Below are 17,346 nucleotides of genomic sequence, written 5' to 3'. Positions count from 1 at the left end.
GTAACACACATTCTTTCCATTGCCTCAGCACTTGGGATACATGAGACTTCCTGGAAGAACAACAATAGTGTACATCATCATCATCATCATGCCAACTTGATTCTTTCTAATGTTGACACAATTTAGCACGTTCATGTACTATAATAAGAACTGTATTAGCACACTTTTAGCACCTTAGCATCAATTCCAGGAACGAACCTGGCGTTGACGTTTGTGTGGCAAAATGTTCCGCTTTTTAAAGGTCACCCAGTAGTAAACATTTGGAGGTAAAAGGCGACTCGGCGTTTATTGCTCAGCAGGGATGGAATTAAGAGAACAAAGCTGGAATACGTTCGTATTAATTCTAAATACACCCGACAGGTGGCACGTAATGTGCTAGCGTTGATGAGCTGTGTCTTAGTTTGCCTTTTCAAAATCAATTCAAGACTGCCATTGAAATATACACACATTTGCCTCTGATGAATGTATGCGGCTATATGTTTTTATGCGTTAATATTCAATAATAGATAAGGAGATATGGGGTGATTCTGCTGCCGAATAGTGGAGGTTGAGGGGTCTAGTTTGTACACCGACTATTAGTTAGAAAATACTTCTCCTTGTATGATAAGGGAATAATTAACAATATGTTGACTTTTATGATGGTAGTTCTCAATGGTGTTTGCGTCAGCGTTCCTAGCGTACATTTTTTCACTTTAGGTGTTCATAAACAGATTCTCGGAACACTTTTAGAACCGTCATTAAAAAGTCAAAGTAGGACCTTGGTTTTGATGTACAAATTATTTTTTTTTTTTTGGGAAAAAAACATCTTTATTGTCAACATTCATTCCAAATATACAAATATTTACATGTCCTCATAGGATGAAAAGGTTTAAGTGGGCTACACACACACACTTCAATCACAATGTGTCAGTTTCTCTGCACCCGAAACGGCAGCAACCCAAAAATTTGGGTCTGATCCTTGGGTCTGATCCTTGGGACCGATCATTGATCGGTTCCCACACGATGAAAAACCACAAACGTAGAAAAGCCGGCTTGGTCGTACCGTTGTCTGTCAAAGGACGGAAGCTAAACTAAAGGACAACACCGACAACAAAGTCACGTCATTAGCGATGCTGTTCCCGGCCACTAGAGGGCGTCGTCGCTGTATGCTAATTGCTATGATACGCCGTAATTTTTCGGCGGTTTACCTCGGGAATAAGCATCTATCACTGGGTTTTCCAACTATTTTTTTATACTGGATGCCCCATCCAGATGCTAGCGTCCTGTGCTAGCTGAAAGGATGTTAGCTTGCCTATTTTTAGAGCCAAGCTAAAGATAAGAACCGCTAAGAGTCCGTAATGTTCCTTCCATCGTCCATTCTCACGACGATGGACCCTGTTCTGACGACAACGAAACGTCGTCCTACTAGCCGGTCAGCGGTTCCTTCATTAGCCCTTCCCCCTCACCCAATGCCAACCTATCAGCTCACTGGGTTTTCGAACTATTTATACCGGATGCCCCATCCAGATGCAAGCCCGTGCTAGCATCCCGTGCTAGCTGAAAGGATGTTAGCTTGCCTATTTTTAGAGCCAAGCTAAAGATAAGAACCGCTAAGAGTCCGTAATGTTCCTTCCATCGTCCATTCTCACGACGATGGACCCTGTTCTGACGACAACGAAACGTCGTCCTACTAGCCGGTCTGCGGTTCCTTCATTAGCCCCTCCCCATCACCCAACGGCAACCTATCAGCTCACTGGGTTTTCGAACTACTTTTTATACCGGATGCCCCATCCAGATGCAAGCCCGTGCTAGCGTCCCGTGCTAGCTGAAAGGATGTTAGCTTGCCTATTTTTAGAGCCAAGCTAAAGATAAGAACCGCGAAGAGTCCGTAAGGTTCCTTCCATCGTCCATTCTCACGACGATGGACTCTGCTCTGAGGACAACGGAACGTCGTCCTACTCGCCGGTCTGCGGTTCCTTCATTGCCCCCCCCCCCCACCCAACGCCCACCCACCTATCAGCTTTGAAGCAAAGGACAAGAACTCTTAGCTGTTGCACCTCATCCTATCGTCGTCCTCCTAGCTAGCTATCTAGTGGTTCTTCAGGGATCAAAGTCCCTACTGTCCTGTCCGTGTGACGCATGGGTCGGTCTCACAGCTCCGGTCCCGGCTCGCGCGTCGTCTTCCTGCTCGCCAGTCATCGGCTGAGTCAGACCATCTGAAGCCCTTCTGGGTCTCGTGGATGACTCCGACCGGCATATGTGTTAGCCTAGCAAAGCGTGAAGCTTGTTGTCTTAGCACCAGAAACTACAACAAAAATGCCCTCAGGTTACAAGAAGGTACAAAACAAAAAAGAGGACAAGAGAACACCCGTGGGTTTGAAAAAGTGACAAATGTTGGAGTTTTTGGTCCGACCGTCAGCAGAGGAGGTCGTTGTCCTCCCCCGCGTCAAACGACGGCACCGTCTGCTCGGCCGAGCTGGCCTCCTTGTCGCCCGGTGTCTCCTCGCCGTCCGATGACGAGGTACGGTGGAACCACGGGTGCGCTAGCAGCTCGACGGCAGAGAGTCTCTCCGACGGTTCCTTCCTGAGGAGGCTCTGCACCAGGCACCTCGCTTTGGGCGACAGGCCCTCGGGTAGGCAACACTGGCCGCGGCGGATTTTGGAGAAGAGGGCGGCCGGGTCGGGGTCGTGGAAGGGGTAGCGGCCGGCCAGCATGGTGTACAGCATGACGCCCAGGCTCCACATGTCGGCCATCTTGCCCGAGTAAGGTGCCGAACCGCTGAGGATCTCCGGGCTGACGTAGGCGGGGCATCCGTGGGTGTCGGACATGGAGTCGTCTCTGGGGTCCTCCAGGACCCGGCAGTCCTCCACGCCCTCCAGTCTCACATGGGTCCTGTCGGGACAGTCGAGTCGTGACGTCATCGCTGTGCTTTTATTAGCTTGGGTGGCTATATATATATATATATATATGTTTATATATATATATATATACTGGAATATGATTTGGACTGCATGAGAAAGGGAGATGCTAATGATGCTAACATTAGCAGGGCAGCTGGGTTATTCTTTTGCCTTCTTTTAGCTTCTCCGCATGTCTTTACAATACAACAAACACGTGCGAAATCAATTTTCTGTGTTAGCACTAGCCTGGATGCTAACACTGCTGTCCACATGCAAGAATACCACTAATGCTAACATTAGCAGGGCAGCTGGGTTATTCTTTTGCCTTGTTTTTAGCTTCTCGGCATGTCTTTACAATACAACAAACACGTGCGAAATCCATTTGCTGTGTTAGCACTAGCCTGGATGCTAACACTGCTTTCCATGAGTGAGGCTAGTGCTAAGGCTAACATTTGCGGGCTATTAAGTCAGGTTTTTTGCCTTGTTTTAGCTTCTAGCCATGTCTTAACCATACAACAAACACGCAGGCTAGCTACTTGTGGTGTTGGCACTAGCCTGGATGCTAACACTGCTTTCCATGAGTGAGGATAGTACAAAAGCTAGCATTTGCGGGCTATTAAGTCAGTTTTTTGCCTTGTTTTAGCTTTTAGCCATGTCTTAGCCTGCTGATTTGTTGTATGATTAGCCTGCTTGTTTGTTGTATGGTTAACCATTTGTTAGCTAGTGCTAATACAACAAATGGTTAGCCTGCTTGTTTGTTGTATGGTTAACCGTTTGTTAGCTAGTGCTAATACAACAAATGGTTAGCCTGCTTGTTTGTTGTATGGTTAACCATTTGTTGTGTTAGCACTAGCCTGGATGCTAACACTGCTTTCCATGAGTGAGGCTAGTGCTAAAGCTAACATTTGCGGGCTATTAAGTCAGGTTTTTGCCTTGTTTTAGCTTCTAGCCATGTCTTAGCCATGCAAGAGATGCGTACACTAGCCAGTAGTTGTGTTAGCATTAGCCTGGATGCTAATCCAGGTGCTGTCCACAAGCAAAAAACACTTCCTTGCTACTGCTTTAAAGCTGCAGCTCGGCGAGGTCAAGTCCGCTGTCTGGCTTCGAGTCGCTCGAGGCCGTGACTCACCGAGAGAGAAGCAGACGAACGACGACGGAGCGACAGTCGGCCGCCGTCGTTTAGCACGATAGCGGACGAGATAAGTCAGCCGCGGAGACTAAGACACGTGACTGAGCGCCAAAGAGCGGGCCTGGAGAGGATGACTCATCGCCTCATCTTCCTCGTCTTCCTCCCAGCAGCAGCTATCTGCACCTGGGTCCTACAACGCGGCGGCGCCAGGCAGCCCGTAATTAGCCACAAATAGCGGTGACGCACAGGAAGGCCGGGGCGGCGGGGTGGAAGCTTCATGCTCGTTAAGGATGGCGTCGTTATTCCTGAACCCGAGAATTTTGGCACGTTAGCGTGGGACTATTGTATTGTAGATCCACTCCTGCCACACATAGATTGCAGTCCTGTGGGGAACACTGTCACCCCTAAGCTTTAGGGGGCGCTAGTGTCATTGAAAGGGCCCTTGTGGGGGGGTGGATGCAGATGAAAGTGTAATTAATGTACAGCTGGAGGTAATAAAAAGGACTGGAAGACATGATGACTACCAGGAGAACCAGAGCATAGAAGGGGAGGATCCACCAGCTGCGGCCCAAAAAGGTGCACTGTATTGGGGCACACGCCTGTGCAGCCGGTGTGACGCCATGGAGGTGACCCTTTCTAACACCGATAAAGTTTTTTTTTTTTGTATTTTTTCTTGCCGTGGAGCATTTTAGCAGGCAGGATGTCTGAGAAAGCGAAAGTGTGATTAGAAACGGGGCGGTCTCGCCTCATTGGAGCGTTTTTAAGATTAGGGTGCCAACCTAAAATTAGCAGTTTGAAGGCCCTGAATAAAGATGGTGTCTGGATGGAGCAGTGGGCCCCCATAAATGCTATTTTTTTTATTGGACATTATAATGAAAAAAAAGATGTATTCCGCCTAGCAACAAGTGGCAAAGCAACCAGGAAATGCTAGCCTGTTGTGTTTGGAAAGTGAAAGGAAACATCATTTGTCTTTATGTTGCTTCACCTGATCTTGCAGGTTTAGCTTCTCACAAAGAGGCAAAAAAAAGCGGAGGGGGGGCACACAATACCCCCCCCCCTCCCTCCTTCTTTGCTGTGACTCATCGCTCTGCAGACTTATAGATATGACAGCAGCGCTAGCGTCGTCTTAGCTCGTGGACGGTCTCCATGAAAGCGACTTTGGCCTCCCCCGATGCACGCCTGATGTCAGCCATCTAACCATGACGGTATCGAACAATGATATTCCAGCGTGCAGACCACAGAAGGGGGACGATTGTCTCGTCTGGCAGCTCGGCCGCCCACCCCACACAAGTCCAAGCGGAGGACACACAACACAACACAGCACAAAGAGACAGACAAGACAGTGTGCCTCCACAAGTACACAACCTCCTACTCCACGCCAGCCCACACACATGGCCTGTGCCGAGCATCTGCCGCCATGTTTGTTCTCGCCGGGATGAAATAGTGTCCCTGCTGCCACGCACGGCAGAGAGAAGGGCAGGGAAAGTCGGCATGGGGCAGGATAAAACACTACAAATGCGCCCGTCATTCAGATCTACATTTCACTTTAAAGGGTTTTTCCTTGACACCCCGCCCCACCCCGACTCGATGTCGAGTGAACATGTGTTACGTTACGGTTGTGTAGTCCCGCTAAGGACCAAACAATCTGGTAACAACATAACCTCCTCGATTAGCACAGAAGAACATGGAGGTTGGTAAAAGACTAACAGTGATCAGCAGTGATCATTATTTTCTTTGCTAAAAACACTCAATTTTAAATGCAGGTTTTGTATTTGCTCATAAATCTGCAATTTCTCGGTCTCACCTCTTCTCGTCGGCGAACACAAACTTGCGCAGTTTAAGGTCGCCCAGCACGACGCCCGCCTGGTGGCAGTGAGCCACGGCTAGCGCCACCTGGTGGAAGAGCGTCCGCGCCTGCGCCTCGTCCAGCCGCCGGCAGCTCTTCACCAGCGAGTGCATGTCCCCGAAGTCCTTGTCCAGGAAGACGTAGGCCTCACGCTCGCCCAGGATCACCTCCCTGACGCCCGACACGTTCCTGTGGGGGGGCAGCACCCCGTACACTCGCATCTTGTCCTGGTACTCCGCCATGCTGAACACCTGAGTGAGGAGATGATAATTCTGTTATTGATCTGCTGACGTATAGAATATATAGCATGCATATGTACTACACTCCTTGAACGCTACACAACAATCTGATGCACGTACTGTATACTGCAGTATACTGTAGTACATACTGTATACTGTAGTAATCTATTACTGTGTTCTTGGGGTTTTTAATGGGGGGACGTTTTGGTACCCAGGGGTAAGAAGTCAATAAATAACGCGTGGTAATAACCGCATTCCAAATATTGTCTTATGGCAGGAATCACGACTATTATTATTATTATTATTGTTATTATTATTATTATTATTCCAAGAAGCTTACCAGCCTATGCTCATTTTGGTCCTCTGTGGATTCCGATAGAGCAGCTACATACAATAACCGGCATACAAAGCTTCATAGATCTTCCAGAATCTGCACCTATTCAGCCGGATTTCTTTGGATTTTATTATTATTATTATTATTGTTGTTGTTATTGTTATTATTATTTTACAAGAAGCTTACCAGCCATCTGAAACGCTGGAAAAAGTGCTAAAACTTTCCCAGACCCCACCGTGGCGTCACCCCGCCTGCTCGGAGCGTGCGCCCGAGTACAGTTCACCCTGCTGGGTTGCAGCAGGTGGCCCCTCCCCCTCTATGCTCATTTTGGGCCCTTTGTGGACTTGTGGACTCCGATAGAGCAGCTACACACAATAACCAGCATACAAAGCTTTCTAGATCTTCCAGAATCTGCACCTATTCAGCCGGATTTCTTTGGATTTTATGATTATTGCTGTTATTGTTGTTATTATTATTGTTATTATTATTACAAGAAGCTTACCAGCCACCTGAAACGCCGGCGAAAAGTGCTAAAACTTTGCCAGAGACCTCCGTGGCGTCACCCCGCCTGCTCGGAGCGTGCACCCGACTACAGTTCACCATGCTGGGTTGCATCATGCTCATTTTGGGCCCTTTGTGGACTTGTTCACTCCGATAGAGCAGCTACACACAATGACCAGCATACAAAGCTTTCTAGATCTTCCTGAATCTGCACCTATTCAGTTGGATTTCTTTGGATTTTATTATTATTGTTATTATTATTATTATTATTATTATTATTATTATTATTATTATTATTATTATTATTATTATTGCAAGAAGCTTACCAGCCACCTGAAACGTCGGCTAAAAGTGCAAAAAACTTTCTCAGAGACCTCCGTGGCGGCACCCCGCCTGCTCGGAGCGTGTGCCCGAGTACAGTGCTCCCTGCTGGGTTGCAGCAGGTGGCTCCTCCCCCTCTATGCTCATTTTAGACCCTTTGTGGACTCCGAAAGAGCAGCTACACACAATAACCAGCTTTCTAGATCTTCTAGAATCTGCACCAATTCAGCTGGATTTCTTTGGATTTTATTATTATTATTGTTGTTGTTGTTATTATTATTATTATTATTATTATTACAAGAAGCTTACCAGCCACCTGAAACGTTGGCTAAAAGTGCTAAAACTTTCCCAGACCCCACCGTGGCGTCACCCCGCCTGCTCGGAGCGTGCGCCCGAGTACAGTACCCTGTAGTACTCCTGGTAGTACTCATGTAGTGATGTTTCATCAACAGTACACAAATCCTAATTTCCTAATTTCCCAGGCGTATACTTCCATGTCAATAAAAGTAGAACTACACACATATGGGTGCCTGAGAAGTATCGAGCCGCGGTTACGATATGACATCATTTCGAAGAGGGCCCATTTTGGGCCCCCGGGGTAAAAAAAAAAAAAAAAGTCTACAGGAGGAGTGAGTTTTGTAAGAAGAGCATGACAGATGAATCATAGCTTGTGTGTGTGAAGCATTAACTTTAATAATCAACAAAAGCCTGCAGGGCGTGTGTGTGTGTGTGTGTGTGTGTGTGTGTGTGTGACAGTGTTTGCATTTTGGTGTGTCACAGCAATGACGTGTATGCAAATGAGCTCTAGCTGGATATGAAGCCTTGAAAAAGACAACAGAGGCTCCGGGGCTGGGAAAATAAATATCCAGTGGTGTCGTTCTTCTTGAAGTGTGACGCATGCGCAGCGTGACACCGTAAATGGTGATCAGACAAGCTGTTGAGCAACGTCTTGAGTCGCCGTCCATTGCACAATGGCGTGCTTTGCACATACCTTGCACAGGAGCTCGTCGCCGGTGTCGGTGTTGACGGCGCCGCAGTGCACGCCTTCCCGCTCGGACGCCGGTACCAGCAGGAAGGGGCCGATCCTGGAGGGACCCCGCTGGGTCCACCCCGGGACGGCGGCCGGGCTGGCCGGGAACCCCGGTGAAGAGCCCAGGAGCCCCACTTGAGCGTCCCCAGTCTCCGTGCTCAACCTCCGGGCGCGCTTGGCAGGCGGTTGCTCGTCCGCGTCGAGCCGCTTGTGCGCCACCCTCGCCGGGCGCACGCAGGACGCCGGGCCGCTCCACCGCGCGCTCATTCGGCTCACCATGACGACTCGAACGGACCGCTGGTGAAAAGTCCCGTTGGAAGAGCGCTCGGAATCAACCCTGGCGCGTCATAGTATCCCTTTCGGAGCCGGTTCTGCCGCCACAAGCTGGTACCCGCCGCTGGAGAGCCTCTGGTCGGGTAGAGACCGCCTCACTGAGAGAGAACGCCGTGTGGATGTTTCACGTCCTGAACCAAAGCTCCGCCCGTCGGAGCCCAAGTCCAATCCGGCCCGCCCCCCCCCCTTCCTCCCTCCCTCCCTCCCCCCAGCCTCTCCCGGGGTTGAGCAATACTGTACAAAGACAGTCCGGTTCGGTTCTTGTTGCCAAACATCATCACTGGAATGATGTCTCACTCGGATTGAAGGATGGAAGTATACTGTACACACAAATACTTCCAACCTCGGTAAAAGTACACGTGGTTCACATACTGTACACACATACTGTAATAGTATATTCATAGAAGTTTGTGTCATATACTGCAATACACGCAAATATTTCTATAAACAACTCATATTTTATTATTAATTATTATTTCATGTATTTTTACATTTAATTTGACTGAAAGTACTTTCCGATACATGTATTTCTTCAGTATTTATTTGATTATATTTCATAATAATTTATTATATTATTATTAAATGTATTTTTACATTTAATTTGACTGAAAGTACTTTCCGATACATGTATTTCTTCAGTATTTATTTTATTATATTTCATAATAATTTATTATATTATTATTTAATGTATTTTTACATTTAATTTGACTGAAAGTACTTTACAATACATGTATTTCTTCAGTATTTATTTTATTATATTTCATAATAATTTATTATATTATTATTTAAAGTATTTTTACATTTAATTTGACTGAAAGTACTTTACAATACATGTATTTCTTCAGTATTTATTTTATTATATTTCATAATAATTTATTATTATTTATAATTATTTATTATATTATTATTTCATGTATTTTTACATTTAATTTGACTGAAAGTACTTTACATGTATTTCTTCAATATTTATTTTATTATATTTCATAATAATTTATTATTGTTTATAAGTATTTATTATATTATTATTTCATGTATTTTTACATTTAATTTGACTGAAAGTACTTTACAATACATGTATTTCTTCAATATTTATTTTATTATATTTCATAATAATTTATTATTTATAATTATTTATTATATTATTATTTCATGTATTTTTACATTTAATTTGACTGAAAGTACTTTACAATACATGTATTTCTTCAATGTTTATTTTATTATATATATTATAATTTAAAAAAAAAACTGGAAAAATCTTTTAAAATATGGGAAGATGCAAATACTGAAATTCAGTGTATTACTGCTAGAAATGTACAGTATACACAAAGAAAAGAATGTTAAATAAATAACATAATTATTTTATTTATTTATATTATATATTTTATATATATTTTATATTTTACAAATTTATATATTTTTTATAAATAAATAACATATAACTATTTATTATTTATTATAATACATAAAATATTTTCGTATTAAAGGGAACCTATTGTGCTCATTTTTGGGCCCCTTTGTGGACTTGTTGACTCCTATAGAGCAGCTACACACAATAACCAGCATACAAAGCTTTCTAGATCTTCCAGAATCTGCACCTATTCAGCCGGATTTCTTTGGATTTAACGGCTCCATCTTTTATAGAACGTAATATTAGTATTTGAGTACTAATAGTACTTGAGTACTTGAGTATTTGAGTACTGCCCACCTTTGTGTTAGTGTGTGTACTGTTGTGTACTTCTGGGTGTGTGCTGTTTCAAGTGAAAGCAGGAAGTCCAGTTGAGTAAAGAGCATGTACTACTTTGTGCGTCTGAAGTACTGTGTACTTGTACTGCAGTACAAGTGGAGCGGTAAGTCAGTGTACAGCTTGTGTTATGTGAACAATACGAGTCGTGCAGGCGCCCGCGGTTCCATGCGGGTCGCAATACGAGTACAAAAGGCCCGCATGCCGCCCCGCCGTAAACAAGCGCCGGGGCCGCCGGACCGTAAACACATCGGAACGCTGCCATGGCAGGATGACGCAATCTCCCGGGGATAAAAACCCCGTCGTTACTTTGACGGCTTTTAAGGAACGTGAAAGTGAAAATTGAAGTCGGTTTGGGTGAGTCGATGACTTCGCCGTGACGTGCACGTGTGTGTTGCGCAACAGTCGTGTTGCATGGCGGTGCCAAACGGAAGCATGTTGTCTTTTCCCAGATTCCCCCTCGCTTTGGGTCACCCCCCCGCCCCCCAAAGAAGGTCATGTGGCCCAAACATTCCACACCGATGATGACGCTGCTCTATTTTTAGGGACCCCCCCCCCTCCGCACCCCCCTTACCTCAGCCCCCGCACTCCTTTCCACGTGTCCTGTGCCAGCAACTCACCAAAGTGATTGACGAGCTAAAGCGCTAACATTGCAGTTGCCTCAGTCACATTCAGGAAGATACAAATGTTAGCCGCTATCGTGTGAGCTCGAGTGCTGCCACGGCTCTCACACGGGTTCATGCTAGGTTAGCTTCAAGAAAAAAAAACACACCTCATGCTAGGTTAGCTTCAAGAAAAAAAACACACCTCATGCTAGGTTAGCTTCAAGAAAAAAAACACACCTCATGCTAGGTTAGCTTCAAGAAAAAACACACCTCATGCGAGGTTAGCTTCAAGAAAAAAACATACCTTATGCTAGGTTAGCTTCAAGAAAAAAACACACCTCATGCTAGGTTAGCTTCAAGAAAAAAACATACCTCATGCTAGGTTAGCTTCAAGAAAAAAACATGCCTCATGCTAGGTTAGCTTCAAGAAAAAAACACACCTCATGCTAGGTTAGCTTCAAGAAAAAAACACGCCTCATGCTAGGTTAGCTTCAAGAAAAAAACATACCTCATGCTAGGTTAGCTTCAAGAAAAAAACCACTTCATGCTAGGTTAGCTTCAAGAAAAAAACACACCTCATGCTAGGTTAGCTTCAAGAACAAAACATACCTCATGCTAGGTTAGCTTCAAGAAAAAAACACACCTCATGCTAGGTTAGCTTCAAGAAAAAAACATACCTCATGCTAGGTTAGCTTCAAGAACAAAACCACTTCATGCTAGGTTAGCTTCAAGAAAATAAACACACCTCATGCTAGGTTAGCTTCAAGAAAAAAAACACCTCATGCTAGGTTAGCTTCAAGAAAAAAAAACACACCTCATGCTAGGTTAGCTTCAAGAAAAAACACACCTCATGCTAGGTTAGCTTCAAGAAAATAAACACACCTCATGCTACGTTAGCTTCAAGAAAAAAAACACCTCATGCTAGGTTAGCTTCAAGAAAAAAACATACCTCATGCTACGTTAGCTTCAAGAAAAAACACACCTCATGCTAGGTTAGCTTCAAGAAAAAACACACCTTATGCTAGGTTAGCTTCAAGAAAATAAACACACCTCATGCTAGGTTAGCTTCAAGAAAAAACACATCTTATGCTAGGTTAGCTTCAAGAAAAAAAAACACACCTCATGCTAGGTTAGCTTCAAGAAAAAAAACACCTCATGCTAGGTTAGCTTCAAGAAAAAAACATACCTCATGCTAGGTTAGCTTCAAGAAAATAAACACACCTCATGCTAGGTTAGCTTCAAGAAAAAAAACACACCTCATGCTAGGTTAGCTTCAAGAAATAAACACACCTCATGCTAGGTTAGCTTCAAGAAAAAACACACCTCATGCTAGGTTAGCTTCAAGAAAATAAACACACCTCATGCTACGTTAGCTTCAAGAAAAAAAACACCTCATGCTAGGTTAGCTTCAAGAAAAAAACATACCTCATGCTACGTTAGCTTCAAGAAAAAACACACCTCATGCTAGGTTAGCTTCAAGAAAAAACACACCTTATGCTAGGTTAGCTTCAAGAAAATAAACACACCTCATGCTAGGTTAGCTTCAAGAAAAAACACACCTTATGCTAGGTTAGCTTCAAGAAAAAAAACCACACCTCATGCTAGGTTAGCTTCAAGAAAAAAAACACCTCATGCTAGGTTAGCTTCAAGAAAAAAAACACCTCATGCTAGGTTAGCTTCAAGAAAAAAACATACCTCATGCTAGGTTAGCTTCAAGAAAATAAACACACCTCATGCTAGGTTAGCTTCAAGAAAAAAAACACACCTCATGCTAGGTTAGCTTCAAGAAAAAAAACACACCTCATGCTAGGTTAGCTTCAAGAAATAAACACACCTCATGCTAGGTTAGCTTCAAGAAATAAACACACCTCATGCTAGGTTAGCTTCAAGAAAAAATAACACCAGGCTGCATGGTGGACGAGTGGTTGGTGCGCAGATCTCCCAGCTAGGAGACCCGAGTTCAATTCCGCCCTCAGCCATCTCTGTGTGGAGTTTGCATGTTCTCCCCGTGCATGCGTGGGTTTTCTCCGGGTACTCCGGTTTCCTCCCACATTCCAAAAACATGCTAGGTTAATTAGCCACTCCAAATTGTCCATAGGTATGATCAGGGCGTCGGCCAATCAGGCTACGTTTCGGGAATCATGCTAGCTCTGCAGGTGAGCATCCGGTTTGAAAAAAAGCGAAACTTTAAAGCAGAAGTAGGAGGACAAAGTTTGAGAGAAAATAGAATTCTATTTGGTGCTTTCCGTGGCTCCGTCACCTCAGCAGCTTCTTCCCTGTTGATGTAAAAGTTCCCACAGTCGGGTGTGGCGGTGTTTGAACCCACACTTCCCCAAAGAGATTTGGGTGGCAGGGAGCATGTGAGCTCGCTGCTAACAGTAGCACGCGTTTATGGACGCCAACGTGACAAACGGCCATCATCTCACTCGCTTCTTTGGTCCACTTGGAGAGACGAGACAATGAAAGATGGCCGATAGTCGAAACTAGCATGTTAGCACTAGCAAGTCAGTGTTGGGTTAGCACTTTAATATCGCTTTTGCTAAAATGTATTGGTACATTTACATCAAATGCAAATAAAATATTTGCAAAAATCATGAAAACTTATAAATATAAAACATTAAAAGAAAGAAATAATAAATATCGTAAACAAATAAAATACAATAAAATCATGAAAACATTACAATTGTAATTAACGAAAAATTGTTGGTTTAATAAAATACAAATAAAAAAACATAAAGTCCTTTATTGATTTGTGAAAACTTGAGTCAAAACATAAAACGTTAAAAAAGGAAATAATAAACAGTAAATAGCAAACAAATGAAATACAAGAAAATTCATATAAAACATTAAAAAAGGAAACAATAAATATCGCAAATAAACAAATAAAACACAAGAAAATCCTTTCAAAAGTTGTGAAAACTTTTACAAATGTAAAAAATTTAAAAAGGAAATAATAAATACAATAAATAATCCAATAAAATAGAATAAAATCATTAAAACACAAAAAATATAATTAACAATAAAACAAAAAATTATAAAATTAAATACAACAAAAAATAACCTTTAAAAAGTCACAAAGACATATGTATTTTTAAAATACATAAAAAACTTGTAATGTAGCTTTAAAAATAATAAAATACAATACAAATTGTAAAATATTTTTTAAAAAGTAAAATGATAAAACATGTTTTGTTAGCAGTTTAGCGTCACTTTAGCACTGCTGTTAAAATGTAATGTTAACTTAAAATAATCATCATAATAATTAAAAAAATGAAAATATTTCCAAATAAAGGGATATAATAGTAGCACTTTAGCATTGGTGTTAAAACGTAATTCAGTTTTTAATGTATTAAAAATAAAAAAAAATGTATTAAAAATGAAAAACAACACAATTAAATACAACAAAATTATGTGAAAAATAAATAATTAAATAAATAAAATAAAATAAAAACATTTTAGAAATAAAAATAAATAAAATAAATAAAATAATAAAACGTAATTCAGTTTTTAATGTATTGAAAATAAAAAAAACTGTATTAAAAATGAAAAATAACACAATTAAATACAACAAAATTATGTGAAAAATAAATATTAAAAAAATAAAATAAAATAAAAACATTTTAGAAATAAAAATAAATAAAATAATAAAACGTAATTCAGTTTTTAATGTATTAAAAATAAAAAAACTGTATTAAAAATTAAAAATAACACAATTAAATACAACAAAATTATGTGAAAAATAAATAATTAAATAAATAAAATAAAATAAAAACATTTTAGAAATAAAAATAAATAAAATAAATAAAATAATAAAACGTAATTCAGTTTTTAATGTATTAAAAATAAAAAAAACTGTATTAAAAATTAAAAATAACACAATTAAATACAACAAAATTATGTGAAAAATAAATAATTAAAGAAATAAAATCAAATAAAAACATTTTAGAAATAAAAATAAATAAAATAAATAAAATAATAAAATGTAACATTAGCATTTCTGTAGAGATGTAATGTTGCTGTGAAGAAAAAAATCATCAAATCCAATACTGAGCAAATGTAACATTAGCCAACTTAGCGATGCTAATGCTGCTAATGTTAGCGTGGTGCGGAAGCAGACGAAAAAGCCGTGTGGGAAACACTTTCACGGCCTTCTTCGCTTTGACGTGTCGGACAACTGGAGAAGACGTGCGTAAACACGTCACCTCCATCGGGTCACATGATTTCACCAAGTCACCTCCATCGGGTCACATGATTTCACCAAGTCACCTCCATCGGGTCACATGATTTCACCAAGTCACCTCCATCGGGTCACATGATTTCACCAAGTCACCTCCATCGGGTCACATGATTTCACCAAGTCACCTCCATCGGGTCACATGATTTCACCAAAATACTTGGATGATCCCCTTCAGGATGACGATGACGGTGACGCTGACCAGGGGGTTTCCTGTTGCTAATGGGAAGTGGATGCCTGCGTGTGCGCGTACAGCAGTCGGCCATTAATGAGGTTGCGCAAGGCCATGATGTCATCGTCAGCCATGAGAGAAAACAAATGAGGAAGTGTTGTCATTATTGTGACCGCATCCAAGCACCAAACACTGGCTGCTTTTGAAGACACGGCGACCTTTCAAATGTCCAAATCCCGTCTTCAGTGTGTCGCTAACGCAAGCGCTAGCCATGCTAACAACATTTAGCCTTCACTTTTCAGCAGAAAAACTCATCAGTGTTGTCATTACGAGCTGGAAAAGGCATTAAAGGGCGGCTTCTAAATATGTTGACACGCAACAATGCTAACAACGCTAACAACGCTTAGCCTCGCCCTGCGGTTGTGCTATTGCGACATGCTAACCTCAGTGCTAAAATGCACGTCAGATACAACAACAAAACACGAGGCGTTAGACGCTAGTTCTGTGACAAAAAAACAACAAAGGGACTACTTGCGATGACATTTCACCAAAAATCATTAAAAAAATGTAATAGAAGGCAGTCTCACGCTAAAAAAATACTAATACAAATATTAATAAGTCATTATTTGGTGGCCGAAGAACAAAAGTGTACTAAACTTTTATATTTATTTACTTTTTTTTTTTTTTACATCAGCTCTAAATTAGGATCTAAAATAACATCATAACAGTCTAATAGTGAACAAATAAAATACAAGAAAATTATTTCAAAAATCATGAAAACTATAAAAATAGAAAACATTAAAAAAGGAAACAATAAATATCATGAATAAACAAATAAAATACAAGAAAATCCTTTCAAAAGTTGTGAAAACTTTAAAAAAAAAATTTTTTTGAAAATAATAAATACAATAAATAAACAAATAAAATAGAATAAAAATAATTAAAACACAAAAAATATAATTAACACAAAAATAATTAACAATAAAACAAAAAATAATAAAATTAAATACAATAAAACCTAACCTTTAAAAAGTCACAAAGACATATGTATTTTTAAAATACATAAAAAATATTAGCAAATATGTTAACATGTAATGGTAGGTTAGCTTCAAGAAAAAAAACACCCCTTATGCTAGGTTAGCTTCAAGAAAAATAACACTTCATGCTAGGTTAGCTTCAAGAAAAATAACACACCTCATGCTAGGTTAGCTTCAAGAAAAAAAAAACACCTCATGCTAGGTTAGCTTCAAGAAAAATAACACACCTCATGCTAGGTTAGCTTCAAGAAAAAAAACACACCTCATGCTAGGTTAGCTTTAAGAAAAAAAACACACCTCATGCTAGGTTAGCTTCAAGAAAAAAAACACACCTCATGCTAGGTTAGCTTCAAGAAAAATAACACACCTCATGCTAGGTTAGCATCAAGAAAAAAACACCTCATGCTAGGTTAACTTCAAGAAAAAAAACACACCTCATGCTAGGTTAGCTTCAAGAAAAAAAACACACTTCATGCTAGGTTAGCTTCAAGAAAAAAAAACACCTCATGCTAGGTTAGCTTCAAGAAAAAAACACACCTCATGCTAGGTTAGCTTCAAGAAAAAAATACACCTCATGCTAGGTTAGCATCAAGAAAAAAACACCTCATGCTAGGTTAACTTCAAGAAAAAAAACACACCTCATGCTAGGTTAGCTTCAAGAAAAAACACACACCTCATGCTAGGTTAGCTTCAAGAAAAAAATACACCTCATGCTAGGTTAGCTTCAAGAAAAAAAACACACCTCATGCTAGGTTAGCTTCAAGAAAAAAAAACACACCTCATGCTAGGTTAGCTTCAAGAAAAATAACACACCTCATGCTAGGTTAGCTTCAAGAAAAAAACACACCTCATGCTAGGTTAGCTTCAAGAAAAAAACACACCTCATGCTAGGTTAGCTTCAAGAAAAAACACACACCTCATGCTAGGTTAGCTTCAAGAAAAAA

The 17,346-nt window shown here is 41.1% G+C and overlaps 1 protein-coding gene across 1 annotated transcript; it reads right to left on the bottom strand.

Moving 5' to 3' along the window:
- Nucleotides 1-219: 219 nt before the first annotated feature.
- On the bottom strand, nucleotides 220-8,700 carry trib1 (tribbles pseudokinase 1). The gene is made up of 3 exons (XM_058047584.2): nucleotides 8,242-8,700; nucleotides 5,814-6,106; nucleotides 220-2,872 (listed from the first exon to the last, which is right to left on the bottom strand). Exons 1-3 carry the CDS (start codon nucleotides 8,557-8,559, stop codon nucleotides 2,395-2,397), a joined length of 1,089 nt encoding a protein of 362 aa, XP_057903567.2. The 5' UTR covers nucleotides 8,560-8,700; the 3' UTR covers nucleotides 220-2,394.
- Between the last annotated feature and the right edge of the window lie 8,646 nt (nucleotides 8,701-17,346).

This window comes from Doryrhamphus excisus, linkage group LG7 (genome assembly GCF_037039965.1).
Source record: "Doryrhamphus excisus strain RoL-2023G ecotype Guam linkage group LG7, RoL_Dexc_Guam_v1.1, whole genome shotgun sequence".
Lineage (NCBI taxonomy): Eukaryota > Metazoa > Chordata > Actinopteri > Syngnathiformes > Syngnathidae > Doryrhamphus > Doryrhamphus excisus.
Note: the sequence above shows the minus strand (reverse complement) of the source record. Positions and strands in the feature narration are given on the sequence as shown.

What these genes read in the sequence shown, in the direction of transcription:
- trib1 (XM_058047584.2), bottom strand. Translation starts at nt 8,559, where the DNA reads ATGGTGAGCCGAATGAGCGCGCGGTGGAGCGGCCCGGCGTCCTGCGTG. An exon ending in GCGACGAGCTCCTGTGCAAG is followed by an intron (nt 6,107 to 8,241) that starts GTATGTGCAAAG and finishes CTCCTCACTCAG; the next exon opens with GTGTTCAGCATGGCGGAGTA. An exon ending in GTGTTCGCCGACGAGAAGAG is followed by an intron (nt 2,873 to 5,813) that starts GTGAGACCGAGA and finishes CTGTCCCGACAG; the next exon opens with GACCCATGTGAGACTGGAGG.